Below are 18,858 nucleotides of genomic sequence, written 5' to 3' on the forward strand. Positions count from 1 at the left end.
AAAACATTCTCCTCATTTCTCACTGCACACTTGAAAACTCTGAATGCTCATTTCCTGCCTAAAAACTCCTCTCAAAAAAGCACCCGTGATGTTTTTTTTTTTGCTTATTTGGGGGATAATCATTACAGATGTCCTCCAACTTTGTAGCCCAAAGATAAACTAAAACAAGTTGTGTGGCCTTTTGTTCAGGAGCAGCTTGAGCCCCACACCAGTTCTAACCTTTAAACCTACACATATAACCCAGCTGACCAAAAAGGTGGAGAACCCAGGTAATAGAATGCATATATCATTACAAGCTAGATATAAACAAGGTTTTTAAAGTAAGATTACTGAGCTATGGACCCACAGATTGCATAGAATAGCAACACATGAATGACTTACTGTGCACAAGCAGGAGCGCCATTGATTTCAATCAACCAGACTTTTAGTTCTTCATCAACCATGAAATCAAAGCCAAACAGCTGGAAACTCTGGTAGGGCAGATGTTTAGTGCAGATTGCCGGTTCTATACATGTCAGACAGACTCTGAGTAAAGGGTACAGATACTAAATGGTTAAAAATGTAGTAAACAGCCAAGAAACAGGACATCTTGTTCCAAAATCAGAGCACCCCCTGCTATCCCAATGCATTCAGTCTTTACAGATCCTGCTTGCAGGACTTTATTCCCATCTGGCTGTTGAAGCCAAATACCTTGTTTCTTTTATTCAAAACACTTATTATTTAAAATTAGATCCAAAATAAACAGAGTCACTTAATTCTAATTTAAGCTATGCTAATACAATAAAAGTTGAGTTTCAATATTTTTTAACCACTTTCAGACCAGACCACTTTTTGCGTTTCGCCACTGCGTTGTTTAACTGACAATTGCGTGGCCATGCGACGTGGCTCCCAAACAAAATTGACGTCCTTTTTTTCCCCACAAACAGAGCTTTCTTTTGGTGGTATTTGATCACCCCTGCGGTTTTTATTTTTTGCGCTATAAACAAAACTAAACTAGAGCGTCAATTTTGGAAAAAAAAACAATTTTTTTTATTTTTTGTTATAATAAATATCCCCCGAAAATATATAAAAAACTGTTTTTTCCTGTTTAGGCTGATAGGTATTCTACATATTTTTGGTAAAAAAATAAAAATATCGCAATAAGCGATTATTGATTGGTTTGCGCAAAAGTTATAGCGTTTACAAAATAGGGGATAGTTTTATGGCATTTTTATTAATAATTTTTTTTTTTTTTTTTACTAGTAATGGCGGCAATCAGCGATTTTTATTGTGACTGCAACATTATGGCGGACACATCAGACATTTTTGGGACCATTGTCATTTATACAGCAATCAGTGCTATACAAATGCACCGATTCCTGTGTAAATGACACTGGCAGGGTGACAGGCTGGGGGTTAAGTGTTCCTAGGGGCGTGTTACTAACTGTGGGGGGCTGGACTTTGTGTTAGTGAACACTGATCTCTGCTCCAATCACATGGAGCAGAGATCAGTGTCACTTGTTGCTAGGCAGAATGGGGAGATGCTGTTTACAACAGCAGGGTCGCGGTATCCCCGCGGCGATAGAGTCCACGGGACCTGCAACCGGACTCACGGGGGTCCCGACTGTCACGCGATGACAGGGCGGCATATAGAAATGGATGTACCTGTACGTCAATATGCCTGCCCGTGCCATTCTGCCGACGTACATTGGCGTGCGCCGGTCGGGAAATGGTTAAGTTAGCAGCTTTCATTAAAATAAATAAAATAAATCCTGTTTATTCTGCCATAAAGTCTCTTTATCAGGCACTTCCCGTTATTGGTTTAAAACACCCGTGTGAGGCTCAGAGTAAACGACGATTCACACTAGCAAATGGGCCATACGTGATTACCCGCAGGAACTCAGTGCGGATCTGTGTGAACAGGTGCAGATGAGAAGCATCATTGAAAGTAACGTAAGCCCGACAGCACCCGTTCCCATAGGTTTGCTCATGATCGGCCCAGGATGCAGACAGTCCCATTCGCTGTGTGAATTGGCCCTAAGGGCCGTTTTACACCACAATTTCTGAATGCGTGTTTTTGATGCATTCCAGTGTGTTCCAGTGTGTTTTTCTTCTTTTTTCCCCCCCTTCTTCATCTCAAATAAGGACAATTGAGGATATGTGCGTTTTTGATGAGCTTTGCCATGTTCCAGATGCATCCCATACAGAAAAAAACAAAACAGGTCCTACTTTTGTTGACTGCACTATAAACACAATGCAATGGTGTTAACTAGGGCTATTGGAATCCATGTTAACCACTTGCTTACTGGGCACTTAAACCCCCCTCCTATTTAAATACATTTATATCATTCCCCCCCCCCCAAATAGAGCTCTCTTTTAATAGTATTTGATCATCTGTGCGATTTTTATTTTTTGTTAAGACTGTAAAATTTAAAATTTTATAAACACAAATTTTTTTTTTTAACCACTTGCTTACTGGGCACTTAAACCCCCCTCAGTCCCAGACCAATTTTCAGCTTTCAGCGCTGATGCACTTTGAATGACAATTGCGCGGGCATCCAACACTGTACCCAAATGACATTTTTATCATTTTTTTTCCCACAAATAGAGCTTTCTTTTGGTGGTATTTAATTACAGCTCGGAGTTTTTTTTTTGCTAAACAAAAAAAAAAAAAATATCATGTTTAATAGTTTGTTATAAAATTTTGCAAACAGGTCATTTTTCTCCTTCATTGAAGTGCGCTGATCAGGCGGCACTGATAGGCTGCACTGGTGGGCACTAATAGGCTGCATTGGTGGGCACTAATAGGCTGCACTGGTGGGCACTGATAGGCTGCACTGGTGGGCACTGATAGGCATAGTTAGGCGGCACTGATGGGCAAATATGGGCACAGAGAAGGCGGCACTGATGGGCAAAGATGGGCACAGAGAAGGCGGCACTGATGGGCAAAGATGGGCATGGATGGGTGGCACGGATGGGTGGCACTGATAGGCACGGATATGTGGCACTGGGGTGCAGCACCTTTGTTGAGGCAGGGGGCACTTATTTTTTTTTTATTATGTTCAGTGATGAGGGGGCAGGTGGGCACTGGCAGGAGGCAGGTGGGCACTGGCAGGGCTGGCCATCAGTCCCGATCACGGCCGCCGGTGATCGGCTTTTTTTTTTTCTCCTTGCGCTGTCAGCGCGAGGAGGAATAATAGCTGATTACCGGCTCCGTTATATCACATGATCAGCTGTCATTGGCTGACAGCTGATCACGTGATAAGGGGTCGGGATCGACCCCTTGCTCGGATCGGTGATCAGGCGAGTCTCATAGACTCGCCGATCACAGGGCGCGCAGGCCGCTCGTGCACGGGACTACGTCAATAGACGTAGTCCCGGCAAAGGAGATCCGCGCTGTAGCCGTCATTCGGCTATAGCGCGGGTCTCAAGTGGTTAAACAAGTAATTTTTGTCCGTCATTGATGTACGCTGATGAGGCGGCACTGATGGGTGGCAATGGTGGGCAGCACTTCTAGGTGGTGCTGATTGGCACCACTGGTGGGCATTGATAGGTGGCACTTGTGGGCATTGATAAGTGGCATAAATGAGGCATAATTGCCTCTTCCTTTTGGGGACCGATGTCCCTTTAAGATGAGCCAGTGATCGGCTTTTTTTCTCCTCCGCTGTCAGCGTGAGGAGAAAAAAAAAGAAAAAAAAACTGTTACCAAGCTTTTGTTTTGATCATGTGACCAGCTGTCATTGGCTGACAGGGGAGGTTGTCATATGACGGCCTCCCGGGAATTCAGATCCGCGCTGTGGCCATCATTTGGCCATAGCACGGATGTCAAGTGGTTAAACACAGTCCATATCCACAGTCCAAATGCACTGGACTGCATTTGTTGTGAGCCAGCCCTAAAAGAATGAATATGTATTGTAGATAGCTGCATTGTTCTAATAACATGGTACTCCCAGAACCTCAAAAAGGAATGAATCAGGAATAAAATATAGAACTGCGCTCGCCAGTGTGCATAATTGAATAATATAAGCCATGATAAACAGTCACAGGACTGTAATTGAATCTGGGCTGTGATCCAATATGTAGAGATAGAGAAAAAAACATTTTGGAAAGTAGTGAAGAGCTGCTGGCCGAGCTGAAAATCAGCAACGTCGTCTTATTTTTAGGCTAGGTTCACACTGTTACGGGTGCTTGCTGGTGCAAAACAGGCTGTAAATGCTACGCCGCCCCGAGCCTGCAAGCACCCGCAGCCAAAGCGTGCTTCTCTTTTGTAGACAAGGGGGTACCAATATTTCTTATTCACAGCATGTTGTCAGGTGCATGTGTAGCCACCCTGCCTGAAGCAGGAGTGTCTAAATTTAATTCTGCATGGATGTAGTCAGCCAATGTCAACATGTAACTCTGTTATATCTAGGCCATGGTTTCTAGTTTTTAGAGACTCTTATTGACTGGAATGGTACCACTGGATTGGCGTAATGTAGAGCCTGTATTTATAAAGGGATCAATGTCTTTACCAAGTAATTACAGAGTGATTAGTTTAACAGTCAGGAAGATACTGGAGAGTTTATTAAAAGAACACAAGAGTTTTTGCTAGAAAGAAATATTTTAAACCGCTTAAGCCCCGGACCATTTGGCTGGCCAAAGGCCAGACCACTTTTTGTGGTTTGGCACTGCGTCGCTTTAACGGACAATTGCGCGGTCGTGCGACGTGGCTCCCAAACAAAATTCTATATCATAAGGAGCTGCGCTGAATATAATACAGTGAAAAAAATTACAAAAAATGAATGAAAAAAAATCAAAAAATTCCCTTTATAAAGGGATTAATATGGTTAATATATATATATATATATATATATATATATACACACATACATACACACACACACACACATATACATAACATGGCTATTCCATTTGTTTTTCCACATCAATATAATTTTTTATACCGCTGTATATAAGGAGTGTGACATTCATAACTCTTTCCCACAGTTAATATGGCGGAGACATATGTTTGGTGGAACTTGTGATATACAGATAAGTGTATTAACATCGTTCTCTATATTGCTTTATATAAGGGTTGTGGTATTTATATTGTTTTTCCCATAGCTAATATGGCAGAATCACATGCCTGATGGAACTCAGACCGAGGCGTGGTTTTATGTAATGATATTTAAGCGGTGCGTCAGGACGTCGACCCGTATCCCGGGACCATATCCTTGGAGTGACGAAACGCGTAGGGAGGAACGGCATGCTGATGTCACCGCGTTCTACGCCAGTTCCGGAATTACGGGCGGTAGTCGAGACCCGGCCGGCTCGATTTTTTAAATCGCTCTGTGTACTGTTTGGACATGCGAGTTTATTTGCAACTTTTATTTAATAAAATTGAAAAAGGGTTTTATGCTATGCGAGTGTTCCCTTGTTTTGCATACGGATTGCGTTATTGTGGTTTGAACATCCTGAGGATGGGGAGAGAGAGGTTTCTGCCTGGCTTCCTTTGATGGTTTACCCCGATCATATACCCATGTGATTTTTGGTCCCACTTAAAACAGGGATCTATCGTTCTGGTAAGCGGCCATAATCAGCTATTGGTGGTGGTATTCTTTTGGATTTCATAAACACGTATTTCCATCGGTGCTAGTTTCTATTCAACACTGGACTTCTTATGATTCTTCTGCATGCTGAATCTATTGGGATTTCCTTTTGGACTATTTTTATAAAAATACAATTTTTGTTTATTACGTGTTGTGCACTGGATTATGTACTACAAGTTATTTAATAATGTGTATTAATTTGATTCACATTTTGATATGAATTTATTACTTAATTTATTCACATCAATGTTTTTGTTCACCTGTGGGTGGTAGAACATCAATATTTTTCACATAATATTTATTATATTTATACATTTTTAGATTTTTTCATGAATTTTTTGGAATTTTTTTCACTGTATTATATTCAGCCCAGCTCCTTATGATATAGGAGTTTAATGTGTCGTGGTATAACGGTTTGAGCTGCTGCTCATAGGGTGGGTTTTTTGAATAGCACAGTTTTGCTTTTTTACTGTCCCAAACAAAATTGATGAGCTTTCTTTTGGTGGTATTTGATCACCCCTGCGGTTTTTATTTTTTGAGCTATAAACAAAAAAAAGAGTGACAATTTGGAAAAAAATTCATTATTTTTAACTTTTTGCTATAATAAATATCATACATATACATATATATATATATATATATATATATATATATATATATACACACACACACATACACACACACACACATATATATATATATATATATATATATATACACACACACACACACACACACACATTTTTATTTCCTCAGTTTAGGCAGATACGTATTCTTCTACATATTTTTGTTAAAAAAATGTATATTATATATTATATATATATATATATATATCTATCTATCTATATCACAATAAGCGTATATTGATTGGTTTGCGCAAAAGTTATAGTGTCTACAAAATAGGGGATAGTTTTATGGCATTTTTATTGTGACTGCGACACTATGACGGACACGTCGGACAATTTTGACACATTTTTGGGACCATTGGCATTAATACAGCAATCAGTGCAATTAAAATTGCATTGATTACTGTAAAAATGTCACCGGCCGTGAAGGGATTAACACTAGGGGGCCGTGAAGGGGTTAATACGTATCCTAGGGAGCGTTCTTACTGAAGGGGGGATGGGACTGCGCAGGGAAACTAACAGATCGCTGTTCATACGCTGTATGAACAGACAATCTGTCAGTTCACTGCTCAGAAAACAGGAAACTGTTTACACACCCAGCTCCCCGTTCTCTGTGTGCCCCGAGCGATCGCGGGAGCCAGGCGGTGATCGAGACCACTGGGCACTCGCATAGTTGTCGTTAATGCAACCGACGTAGCATAACGCCGATTCGCGCAGCTGGGCCATGCTGCCGCAGTTCAACTGCGGCGGCTGCTCGGCTAGCAGTTAAGCAATAATCGGCATGGATTCACCATGACTGAAGTTGTCAAACAAATCAGATTTCTTTTTTATGAGGAATTAAGCAAAAACTTAGACAAAAAAAGAGCTGTGGACAATATATACTTGGTTTTTGCCAAAGTGCCCCAGATGCGGCTAATCTGTAAATTAATAGCCAAATGCTTGGAAAGTTCATGCAGACTAACTATACAGAAGGCCGCTTGGCACAGGACCCCGGAAATCAAAAACATTATTTTAGTACAGGTGAGTAATATATAGTGATTGTCAGCTTCCAGAGCTATACGGCGGTTGTTGATACTCAGTGCTTTGGAAAACTGAAGATGTCATTCTGTTACTGCTTAGTACAGGTTTATATATTTGTTATAAATATATTATTTGTGATGTATTTCTGATGAGCTGAAATTAAATACTTATTGCCGGTATATGTCACCCCCCTGCATGAATCATAAACCGATCACTAAAATGAAACTCTGTACCTTATAATTTCTTTAATCTGCCAGAGGATGCTGTTTTCTAGGTTGATGTTCAGGCTGTTCTCAAGGTACTGATTAAACTCCTCAAAGAACATCTCATTGCCATCTTCATATCGCCCATAGTTTTTTGAATGCTCCTTCTGAATGCAGTGATTGGTCAGATGACTGGTCATGTCCTGAAAGTCAGAATCATTATATGGTTCCGAGGACGTTCTCAATACACCCTCTCGATACAGATAGATGTTGTACTGGTTGTCTACAAGGACCCAGCTTCTATAAGACACAAAAAAAAAAAAAAATTGTAACCCCAATATGCATTTACACAGACACTTTAATTTTCTACCCACATAACCATTAAGTAAGCAATTTTTCTACAACTAAGGCACCCTTATTGGGGACGTTCAACTTTGAAGGATTTATGTTCAAAGCACCTTGTGGTACAGTTGTCTTGATATATAATGTTCATATACTATGCAGAGAAATCAAGGTATATCAGAGAGGAACAGACAACATAGGATACCCATTTATGCAAGCTGTTCCATTATTTTAATAAGTTATGGAACTCCATATCATATTTTTATTTTTTTACTATGACACATTTCTTAAAGGGGAGTTCCAGCCTGGGTGAAAAAAATAAAAAATAAAAAAAAATAAAATAAAAAGATGAGCAGCTATAAATACCCCAGTTGAAGTCATTTAGGACGAAACGCGTCAGCCTGCTGCGAGCCAGCTCTTCACATTGTACCTATTTGGATTTTCTTTGTGATCCAATTGATTTTTATATTTTACACATCATCATGATGTCAGTACTACTTTTTAAGTAAATCTATATATTTTTGACCTATGGCATGTGGAAGCTTTCTTCTTTTTTATGATTCCATTTCCAATAATCTGATGGATGAGAGATCTGTCGGTGCAAGCGGGACTTCCGGAGACCGTGGTCTGAGATCCTGTTGCCATTCCATGCTTGACTCACCGCCGCTGGCGAGTGGGTTCAAATCATTCGGCAAGAGTACCTACCCTCCCCTTTTGTGACGGGCGCACAGTCCAGGGTGTTCCTTCCACAGATGGTTGTTTATCATCTTTTCCATTGCACACGGTTTCCCCTACTCCTTCACATTTTCGTATTTTGTGAGTTTATCCAAACACAGACATTGGTGGACTTTTTATTGCACTCTGCTTTTGTTTTCCAGTTCATTGTGGTCATCAGCAATTGATTTTGTTTAGCTCTTATACACTTCATTATTCTTACACATTTATTGTGTTGATGTTAAATTCACACGTACCCAATTTATTTTATTTTTTACCATTATGTTATTTTTTTTTTTTACGAATATCCATTCACATACTGTTGATGCGCATTACATTGTGTTCCTATTGGGAAGTGACGTACATCGTCGCAGCCTTGTGGAATGGAAGTCCCACAGAAAATAGAAGAAAAAGGTATGAAAATAAATAAAAAATATCTAAAAACAAGGGTGGGGGTGGGGTGTGGTTATTTTTTTTCTAAGGAGCTCAATTTTTGCCTACATAAAAATAGGATGAAAGTAAAAAGGTGCAACCAATCTGCCTATAGCGGTCATCTTGAAATATTAAAAAAGCCCACGGTCACCACAATTGCAATACCTCTATCAATTGATGTTTGCATCTTAGGCTCGTTCACCTACTAGCTACCTCTAGATCTATGAGAGCTTTGATAGGACTCTTATTGTTTTATGCACGTAAGCCTATACTCCTTGAATGGAAATCTACCCAGCACCCCACATTAGATTATTGGAAGAATATAGTCAATAATAGTCAATAAAGCGGTTCCATTGTATAAATTTACATATGAATCTAGGGGATGTCCAATAAAATTCTCCAAAGTATGGGATATTTGGACAGAGTCCAGAGATACTGTTAGATCCTCGGCAACCCCTTCATAGGATACTCTGTTTTGCTTCCGTTTACTGCTTAGATGTGGATCTGTATACAAAGACCGCCCGACCCTTTTATATTGCACACTCCAGATACCTTGCTTCCAGTTCCCCTAAGCTTTGGTTACCAAACACCTTGCCTTTTGTTGTTTTGCCTTTAATGTGTGTGTTTTCACTCAAGCCTGGGTATACCCAATAGGCTTTGTTTTGTATTCCAATTTATATTCTTACAATAAAAAAATAAAATAAAAAATAAATAATAATAAATAATAATAATATTAAAGAAGGCAACATAATCGATCGCATAAAATTGTGTGATCAAGAAGAGTAAATACTGTAAAACACAATAGCCAATATCAGTGATGCATAATTATCTATTGCTCTAAAAACACACATTTTTGAGATGACAGTAAACAGAAATCTTACCTTATATCAAACTTGCGATGTCCTGGTTCTAGCAATAGGGGGTTTTCTAAATACTTTTGAATAACATGGACTTGACCTTGATTGTCTATGAAGTCTATGAGTTGTGTTGCATCAGAAGATATAAGAATTCCTTCCCCTGAAAGAGATACAAAATGTTAAATGCCATATATCAAGGACTTTTCCATTCAATATAAAAGGTTTGTACTGCCTTCTTAACCACTTCGATACCGGCCACTCTCACCCCTTCCTGCCCAGGACAATTTTCAGCTTTCAGTGCTATCACACTTTGAATAACAATTGCGCGGTCACGAAACACTATACCCAAAAGTAAATTTTTATAATTTTCTTCCCACAAATATAGCTTTCTTTTGGTGGTATTTGATCACCACTGGGGTTTAAACTAAAAAAGCTTTTGTTTTTTTCTATAAAATGTTGTTTTTTCCTTTACTGACAGGCACTGATAAGGTGGTACTGATATGCAGCACTGATGGGCACCTACAGGCAGCACTAATGAGGTTCTGACAGGTGTTACCGTAGGGCACTGATTGGCAATGTGATGGGCACCAATTGCCACTTTATTGGGCACTGACTGGCAGCTGATGGGCACCTTTTTTGGCCACTGTGGTGGTACATCTGATGGAGCTGTGCTGATAATCAATGTGCTGATTATCAGCACAGACCTCCCCTCTGACAGCGCGAATCGAGGAATGCCATTTACCGGCACTTCCTGGTTCACGTGTTGATCACCTGTGATTTGTCACAGCTGATCATGTGGTAAGAAGCGTATCATGAGGCTTTTTACCATGATCGGACCAATACACCACACTCGCGATTGCCACGCTCCACGCCCCCACATGTTATCCTGCTGGAAATCATACGACGCCCAGTCAGGATATCAGAACCACTTCCCAGCCGTCAATCTGCTATAGTCGGGCGGGGAGTGGTTAAAGTGGAACTTTACGCCAACTTGATAAAAAAAATTCTTCAATCGTGCTACAAAAATGAGTGTGTGCTGTAAATTGCCCCCTGCATTCCCGCTTCTTTGTGCTGGAAGCTGCCCCCTGGCCGAGGCCCAGAGCCCCTGAGCAGCAGTAAATCATTAGGCTTTCAGCAGATCATCCTCTACATTTTTGGCACAGTGGCAAAAAATGTACAGCAGCTGAGCACGTGCAGGGTGACACCGCGTGGTACTGGATTTTAAACAGTATAAGCAATTATTTTAAATGTCCAACATAGTTATACCTGCAAAAGTTGTAAAGCGCTACGTAAACTGCTGGCGCTATATAAATCCTGTATAATAATAAAAAAAGGGACCAGCCTAAAAGGGATCTAGCAGGACTTAATTTTCTGACTAAACTTCAATTTTAGTATTTGTTAAAAGGAAGAAATGAAAAGAAATACACTGACAATCAAATTTAAAAAAATAACTAAAAGACAAAAAAGTTATAAATAGAGCAGAGAAGGATTAGAATCAGTATCAGGTATTATTGCTGTCTGTGCCCCCCTTATGGAGATTCATCCTATTTGTCTGGTTTAAAATTGAAAGTAAAAGAAAATCCCCAAATTTCCCCAGAAAAGTAATAGAGGAGGTAATCTTCCAAATGGGACACTAGTTCTGGTGACCTGTAGGTCCCCAAGAGATTCCCTTAATTAAAAGGGATCTCCTCTCACTTCCTGTTTTGGCTAAGGAACAGGAAGTAAATATAAATCTCCCCAACGGGACAAAGATGGAAAAAATAATCCTTACAGGGGTTATAACCCTGCCTTACGCTATCCAAAAATGAAAAACAAGGTTTTGGCTATAGTTCTACTTTAAGTATAAGGGTTCAGAGGCCAGGACAGCATACAGAAAGACAGTGAACCGAGATGAAGCTTGGAACGCTGCTCTAAGTCAGAAAAAAGGCTTAATCCCCTTGGTCCTCGGAAGTAGGGGTACCGGCGTTCAAGTTCACTCATCCAGCAACAGAATCTATAAACACGGGGAATGCCTCACTCCCAACCCGACTGGATTGTAAGTAAAGATATTAAAAGGCCTTAGTCAGCACTGCTCCGCAAACAATGTCCACTGCCGCGTTTCACCCGGCCCACCGGGGCTTAGTCATAGAGGTCATTAGGACTGTGCTTATGCACCTGAGAGGCACATGTGTTCCATACAGTCACAGCCAAGTAGCCTGTTAAAAATCAATGACAGACTGGCAGAAGCAGTGGTTGTGTGAATCTTCCCTCGCATCCGATCCCTTACATCAATACAGATAATGGTTTATTCACAAGATGCTGTACATCCTTAAAATAGAATTGCAATATTTGGTTAACAATTTTTAGTCTTTCCAAAACGGTGTGCAGCACTTGCAACATACTTGGGAATAGTTGGTCTTCGTTACAAGTAAATGTTGCAAATTATTATTATAGAGGATTTATACAGCACCAACAATCTACTCAGAGCTTTACAACAAAAGGGCAGATGGTACAATTACAATTCAGTAGAAATCCGAGGGCCCTGCTCATTAAAGCTTACAACTGAAGTGGTGCAAATTTCCTACACGGTGAACCTGGATATTTTCTTTCCCTAAGGTTTAAACGAAAAGAAACAAAGTATTTACACTCGCCTAGGTGGATACAGCAACTGATCACAGCAGCATCTAACCCCCCCCCCCACAATTCTGAGACAGCTAAATCACTCCGTTTTCAGGCTTCTGTGAGCAGAGTACTGGGGAATTTCAGTCACCGTCTGGTGCTCTGCCCTTCCAGTGCTCACTGGAGTGACGGGCTGTGGAGAGGGCGGGAGCGGCAGGCTCACTCTCCCAGTGGTGGGCTGGAGCTGTCGGCCAGGCATCTGGGTGGATCACGACTGTAAAGTCTGGATCTCTCTAGAGCATGGGCCAGCTGAGTAACGTCAGCCAACAGTGGACTTTAGCCCACTGTTGGCTGAAAATGGGTCAAATATAGAAGAACAAAGAGCACTTCTGTGAACCACAGGAGAAGTCGGGCCAAAAGAGCTTTGGCCCGACTTCTCCTTTAAGAGCTTGTATTCTATTTTACTATTACAGCTTAGAATGCTGCACAAATACTCAGTGATGCCTTCAGTGTTCACACTGTACTTTAAACTGAATATGCAGTATATTAATATTTCAAAGTGACTATAAATAATATAAAAGAAGTCAAAACCACATCCATATTTAAACACCTTACTTTGAAAGATTTATGCTTGGTCAGTGGCATACTATACATTAAAATCAAAATCCTAGAACAGAAATGTAATATATTGCAGTTTAGCAGCCCTTCGATGTGGTAGCTGCACTATTTTTCCTTTGTTCAGCCTTTATCTTTATTTTCACACACTTCCTGTTCTAAAATGATTATGCTTGCTCATGGTCCTGAGTCTGAAGGAGCAGTGTTGTCGACCTGGGACAGGAAAAGAGTCAAAACTCCAAAACACCTCCTCATAACTAGAACATCAGGGGAAATGTTCCCTAGTTCACAGAGAGCTAGGAACATTGCCAAGACCCCTTTTACACTAGGGTGGTTTTCAGGCGCTTTAGAAATAGCCTCTGCAAAGAACCTGAAAATCACCTCCTATTTATTCCAGTGTGTCTTTTCACACTGGGGCGGTGCGCTTGTGGGAAGTTCCAAAAAGTCTTGCAGGCAGCATCTTTGGAGTGGTTAGGAGCATTGTATTTAGCGCTCCCAAAACGTTCTACCCCATTGGAATGAATGGGCAGTCCTTTAAAAGCGCTGCAAAACAGGAGTTTTTAACCCTTCTTTTGAGTTAAAATCGCCCCGCTGGCAGGCAAAGGTAGCGCTTAAACAGCACTAAAGAGCCCGCTAAAACAAGTGGCACTTTAGCGCAAATGGACCGGCAGCTCATTGTGAAAGGGGTCCAACTGATAATATTGCAGAAAAGGCCCAAATCACAGGAGATTATCAGCTCACAAGACTGTTGGCAGAAACAACAGCCTAGTTTAGGTCTTTTGGCTTTCTATACTGTCAGTACAGATGGAAACCTACAAGGACCTGCTGGGATTGGAAGAACTTTGTCCAAGGATGTCTCGCTGCTGTGTATTTAACGTACATGTTATTATTTAATCATAAAATGTAGAATTGATGCCGTTTTAAAAGGCAAAGGATAGACAAACAAAAGGCCCATTTACAAGGGGCAGATTATGTTTGAATCAGCAGGGAATCTGTGACCAGATCCCCTGCTGATCATTAAATCATCACCTTGTCACCTCAGTTTTTACCGACAGAGAACGCTCTGCTCTATGGGCGGCCAGAAGTAAAACGGACTCCACTGTCAGTTTACACCCGACCACCTCCAATCCGCTTCACCTAAAGAGAAGACAACTCCACCCTCCTTTTTTAACAGACCTGATCAGAGCCAGAGGTAGGTGGGGGTAAATGGACTTTTGTCTATTCATAGGAATGCATGGACCTTCTGATCAGGTCCGCCTGAAAAACTGACAGGTTACATAGTTACACAGTTAGTAAGGTTGAATAAAGACACCAGTCCATTCAGTTCAACCTGAGTGAGTGTCTACAATTGTCCCTATCCCTGTACATTGCACACTCACATTGATCCATACCCTCAAGGAGCCCACAATCCAAGGTCCCCATTCATATACTAGGGCCAATTTTGGACAGAAGCCAATTAACCTACCTGCATGTCTTTTTGGAGTGTGGGAGGAAACCAGAGTACCTGGAGGAAACACACGCAGGCACAGGGAGAACATGCAAACTCCAGGCAGGTAATGTCATGGTTGGGATTCGAACCAGCGACCCTTTTTACTGCTATGCGAGAGAGCTAACCACTACGCCACTGTGCCGCCCATTGATTGGAATGCCCGTGTGAAAGGGACTAAATAGTGATTTCATTAATTTTTTTTCTCTTTATTTGGCAGGCTGTTAAATGATGAACTATCTTTTTTAAAGCATTCTCATTTTACATCATATTTTTCACAAGTGCTTAAAAAACATTTGCACAGTGGTGTATCTCTCAGAAATCAAATCAATAGACACATGCAAGATCTTTTAGGGTCACCTTTGGCGCCTGAAGAGGACTTGGCAATCCACACGTTTCCCTTCCCACTCTCTTTCCTTTCATTGAAGGATTCCAGAAACTCTTCACGATCATCTGTACGGGTGCTGTTGATTAGGTCTTGAAGTCCTTTCCTTACCTGCCCCACCGGAAACTTCTCAGATTTCTCATTGGTTGGGTAAATCACATACGATTCTGGGAACCACGGACATGATCCTGAAAGCTCAGGACTTGTTTTAAGGAGTCTAGGAAAAAAGATTACAACATAAAGTAAGTGGTCTCAAATTCAACAATCTAGATCCACAAGATGATGATGAGATGCCTTCAAGATATCACTTCACTTTGTAAAAAAAAAAAAAAAAAAAATTTAATGATATTGTTGTTTTGTTTAACCAGTTAGGCGTAAAGTAACTAATTTAAAGAAGGTAAAGTAATTGTAAAGGTTTTCTATTTTCTTTAAATAACAAACATGTTATACTTACCTGCTCAGAGCAATGGTTTTGCCCATTCTCTTCTGAGGAAGCAACTTCCTATGGTGGCACATGTGCAGGCTCGATCCCAAGCTGAGTTGTGTACGTCTATTGATACAATGCGTCTTGGCCCTGCCCTGTCACAGGACTTGATTGGCAGCAGCAAGAGCTAATGGCTCAGACTGCTCTCATGGAGTCTTGTGAGGAGGGAAGGAGAGAGCTGCTCTTGGGTAAAGTGCTGGATCAAGATTAGGCCCAGGTAGGTATTTTGGGGGTGGGTGAGATGCACGTGAACTTTTTATCTTAAATGCAGAGAATGTATTAACCCTTTAAAACCACTTTAAAAGGAATTGTTACTTCTCTGGTACCATACTCCCTTCTTCTGTGGGTGATACAGTTTCACTGTCCAGACATCCTGGTACAGTGGTCCCATCAGGGTTTACTTCCTCTTTAAATTAAGGGAAAAGAGAATACCAACCTCACCGTTAGGCTGTCATGGTCCCGTCCCCCCCCTTAATGCAAATTGGGGTGGAAAGACTGGGAAAACCACAGGAACTTTATCGTTATTCCTCTTGGTTACAGGAATGTCATTTTATTATGCATTTTTTCTTTTTCCCTTTTTACATTTTTTTTTTTTCTTTTGGATTCAGAGTAATGAGCTGTAACAGATGGGCAGGCCAGAAGATGTTAAACTACTCTTCTTGTATTGCTCACAGTACAATTATACAAATATATGGAATATTGTTAAAATTCAATTTTACTCCTCTTAAAAATTGCTGGTTTGCTGGTGTGAATGGGTCCTAAAATTGCACCACCCAACTGCTTTCATAGGCACGGTCAAAAAAAAAAATATAATTAATGGCACTTACTTTACCAAGGAAGCTTTCCGGCAAAGCTTGTCTGCGCCACGGTAATAATTTACCAGCTGTAGTAGTCCAGGTTCATGCCCTGTAGGTAAACAAACAAAACAAAGTAAATACTACAAATAGTATTAGTACAATAGTAATAGTACAAACTAAACGTTGGTAATACATCAGTATAATTTTGTTCAAACATTTATACAGAAATCGTTCATTAGAAGATTTTTTTTTTCCCCCATTGAGTCAACTAAATTTCATTTGAAACCCCTTAAAGCGCAAATATGGTCAAAATGTACATTAAATTTATTTATTCCATATTGTATTTCAATTATTTCTAGCCTACTATTGTTCTGACTAAAGTTAGAGCTGCATGATTCTGGCTAAATTGAGAATCACGATTTTTGTGCTTAGAATAAAGATCACAATTCTTGCAGCGTAACATCTTTTTACATTATACAGAAAAGTTTTCTAATCTAATGAATGGCCTAAAAACAAAAAAAAATAAAAAATAAAGCAGAAAGTTGTTCAAATACAATTCTCCTCCATGCTAAACGTGGATCAGTACGCTGCAGGATTGGCATCAGTAAATTCTTGCATGAGTGGCCCTATTCACATGCTTAGGTGCGCTGCAAGGGTTGTGTATTTTATTATACAGGCAATACCACCGATTTTTATACAATAGGGATTCTGCTGAATCAACGCAATGACCTGAAAAGCAAGGATGCAAACAAGGACCTAAAGATTTTCATACAAAGCTAAAAAAAAAGCAAATAATGTAACTCACTCCAAAATGACAAAAAATGGCTAAAAAATGACTGGGCATTGAGAGGTTACCTAGACAATGGTTATAAGTACTGCAATTTGAGTGAGGATGGATTTCTCAGGATATGCCATTTTTAATGAATGATGTGCCTGTCTATTTCTATGGCAAATATCATAAGTCATTTCACAGAACGTAATGGAAAACAATTGGTACTTGTGCCAGAAATATCCTTCCGGACAAATACTGAAGAGGCAGAAGGCCTGTGTCAGGATACAGAACATAGGAACAAGCATTATGATTGTAATAAGTAACCAACATGTGTGGTACAGTCACAGTATTACACAATCCAATCTCAACTTACTTAAAGGATAAGTTTACCTTACACCCATATTCAGGGTATAACATAACTATACAAGTACCTTAATAAATAGTAATAATACTAGGACCGCCCCCCAACCCCCAGCGGTGACAGCCGCGTCACTCACTGTCCTCTGTGAACGTATACCTACAAGCACTGCAAGCGCTGTGGTAGTTCATCGATTTTTCCCTTAATTGTGTTATTGGCTTCCTCGTAGGAGGGATGAGCAAGCATAAATACTGACAGGTCTATAGACCTGCATGGCATAAGCAATCTGCTAATTGCTAGTGCAATGTTTTACAGGCTCCTGCAAGAAAAAATAAATAAACTGACTTTTTTACCTGCAAAAAAATGTGCATTTATTATTTTTTGCAAAAAGTTATCCTTAGAAACAGAAACAATGAGAAGGCAGATGTGTGAAGGTAAAAAGCCCACGTAGCTTTCATGCATACATTAAGTCACATAATGTATTTTAAAAGGCATTCTACATTTTCATTTTTTGTTGTTGCTTTAACTAGGTATTAGTGTAGTTATATTCCCTGTCTGGTTTGCTTTACTTTGTAATGGGCTCACATGTTGTGGCTGCAGTTTGCAGTGCCATGGCTGATCAATTCCCTATGTCCATGTATTCATTCTCCTAGCTTGTCCCTAAGCCAATGGCTTCCTCTGCTGCTTTCATGTCCAGTGAGGAGAGAGCAGCTGTTCTCTAGCTCAAAGCTACACAGATCAGGCTTAGGCAAGTATAAGGTGGGGGAAGATGGAGAGGAGTTGCACACATAATGTTTTTTTACCTTACTGCAGAGAATGCATTCTTCAGTTTAAAGCATACCTATCAGGGGACCAAAGCCTAACCGTCCTAACCCACCAAACTTTAATAAACATATAATCTGCATCCCCATTCAGGGGGCCTAAACTGCAAACCACCAGGCCACAGTGCCTTTACAAGGGGACCAAAGGCGTGGCATTGAATGGGCATCTGCCGAAGTGCAAAAAATTCTTCACTGTATGCAAATTCATCAGGTTAAAGAGGAAGTAAACCCTAATGGGTTTACTTCCTCTTTGTCTCCCTGCAAAGGTAAAGCATAATGGACTACTATGCATCGCATAGTAGCTCATTATGTGTCACTTACCTGACACAGGAGCCAGCGAAGTCACCGCTGTCCCCTGTAGTCCGGCGCATCCATCTTCTCGTGGGTCTCGCTGCTCCGCCGCCGTCATTCGTCGAAGCCGCGATGACGTCACTCCCGCGCATGCGCACGGGAGCCGCCACGCGCAGCATATTTGCCGTTGACGGTGCCGCGCTCAGTGCGCCTGCATGCCGCTGTCTACGTCGCATGCACCGTAGACAGCGGTGCCTGTCTTTCGGCAAATATATATATATTTCTATTTCTTGGACCTACAGGTAAGCCTTAATCTAGGCTTACCTGTAGGTCAAAGTGTGTTGTAAGGGTTTACAACCACTTTAAAGTGATTGTAAAGCTTTGGTTTTTTATTTATTTAAGAGAAGCTGGGGTTAGTTTTTTTTTTATCTGAAACATACTTACCTAGGTGGATGCATCATCGGTATGATGAGGCATCTGTCCCCTGCCG

General features: G+C 40.7%; 1 protein-coding gene across 1 annotated transcript in view; it reads right to left on the bottom strand.

Moving 5' to 3' along the window:
- Positions 1 to 18,858, bottom strand: part of TTL (tubulin tyrosine ligase) — a 28,805-nt gene that overhangs the window by 4,982 nt on the left and 4,965 nt on the right. Inside the window, exons 2-6 of the mRNA XM_077486119.1 lie at positions 16,157 to 16,235; positions 14,821 to 15,062; positions 9,786 to 9,921; positions 7,447 to 7,716; positions 382 to 525 (exon numbers count right to left, since the gene is read on the bottom strand). Coding sequence (XP_077342245.1) covers positions 382 to 525; positions 7,447 to 7,716; positions 9,786 to 9,921; positions 14,821 to 15,062; positions 16,157 to 16,235 — 871 coding nt within the window. The remainder of the gene's footprint in view (positions 1 to 381; positions 526 to 7,446; positions 7,717 to 9,785; positions 9,922 to 14,820; positions 15,063 to 16,156; positions 16,236 to 18,858) is intronic.

The sequence above is a fragment of the Lithobates pipiens genome, unplaced genomic scaffold, assembly GCF_037356315.1.
Source record: "Lithobates pipiens isolate NorthernLeopardFrog02 unplaced genomic scaffold, aLitPip1_a1.2 Scaffold_18, whole genome shotgun sequence".
Classification (NCBI taxonomy): Eukaryota; Metazoa; Chordata; class Amphibia; order Anura; family Ranidae; genus Lithobates; species Lithobates pipiens.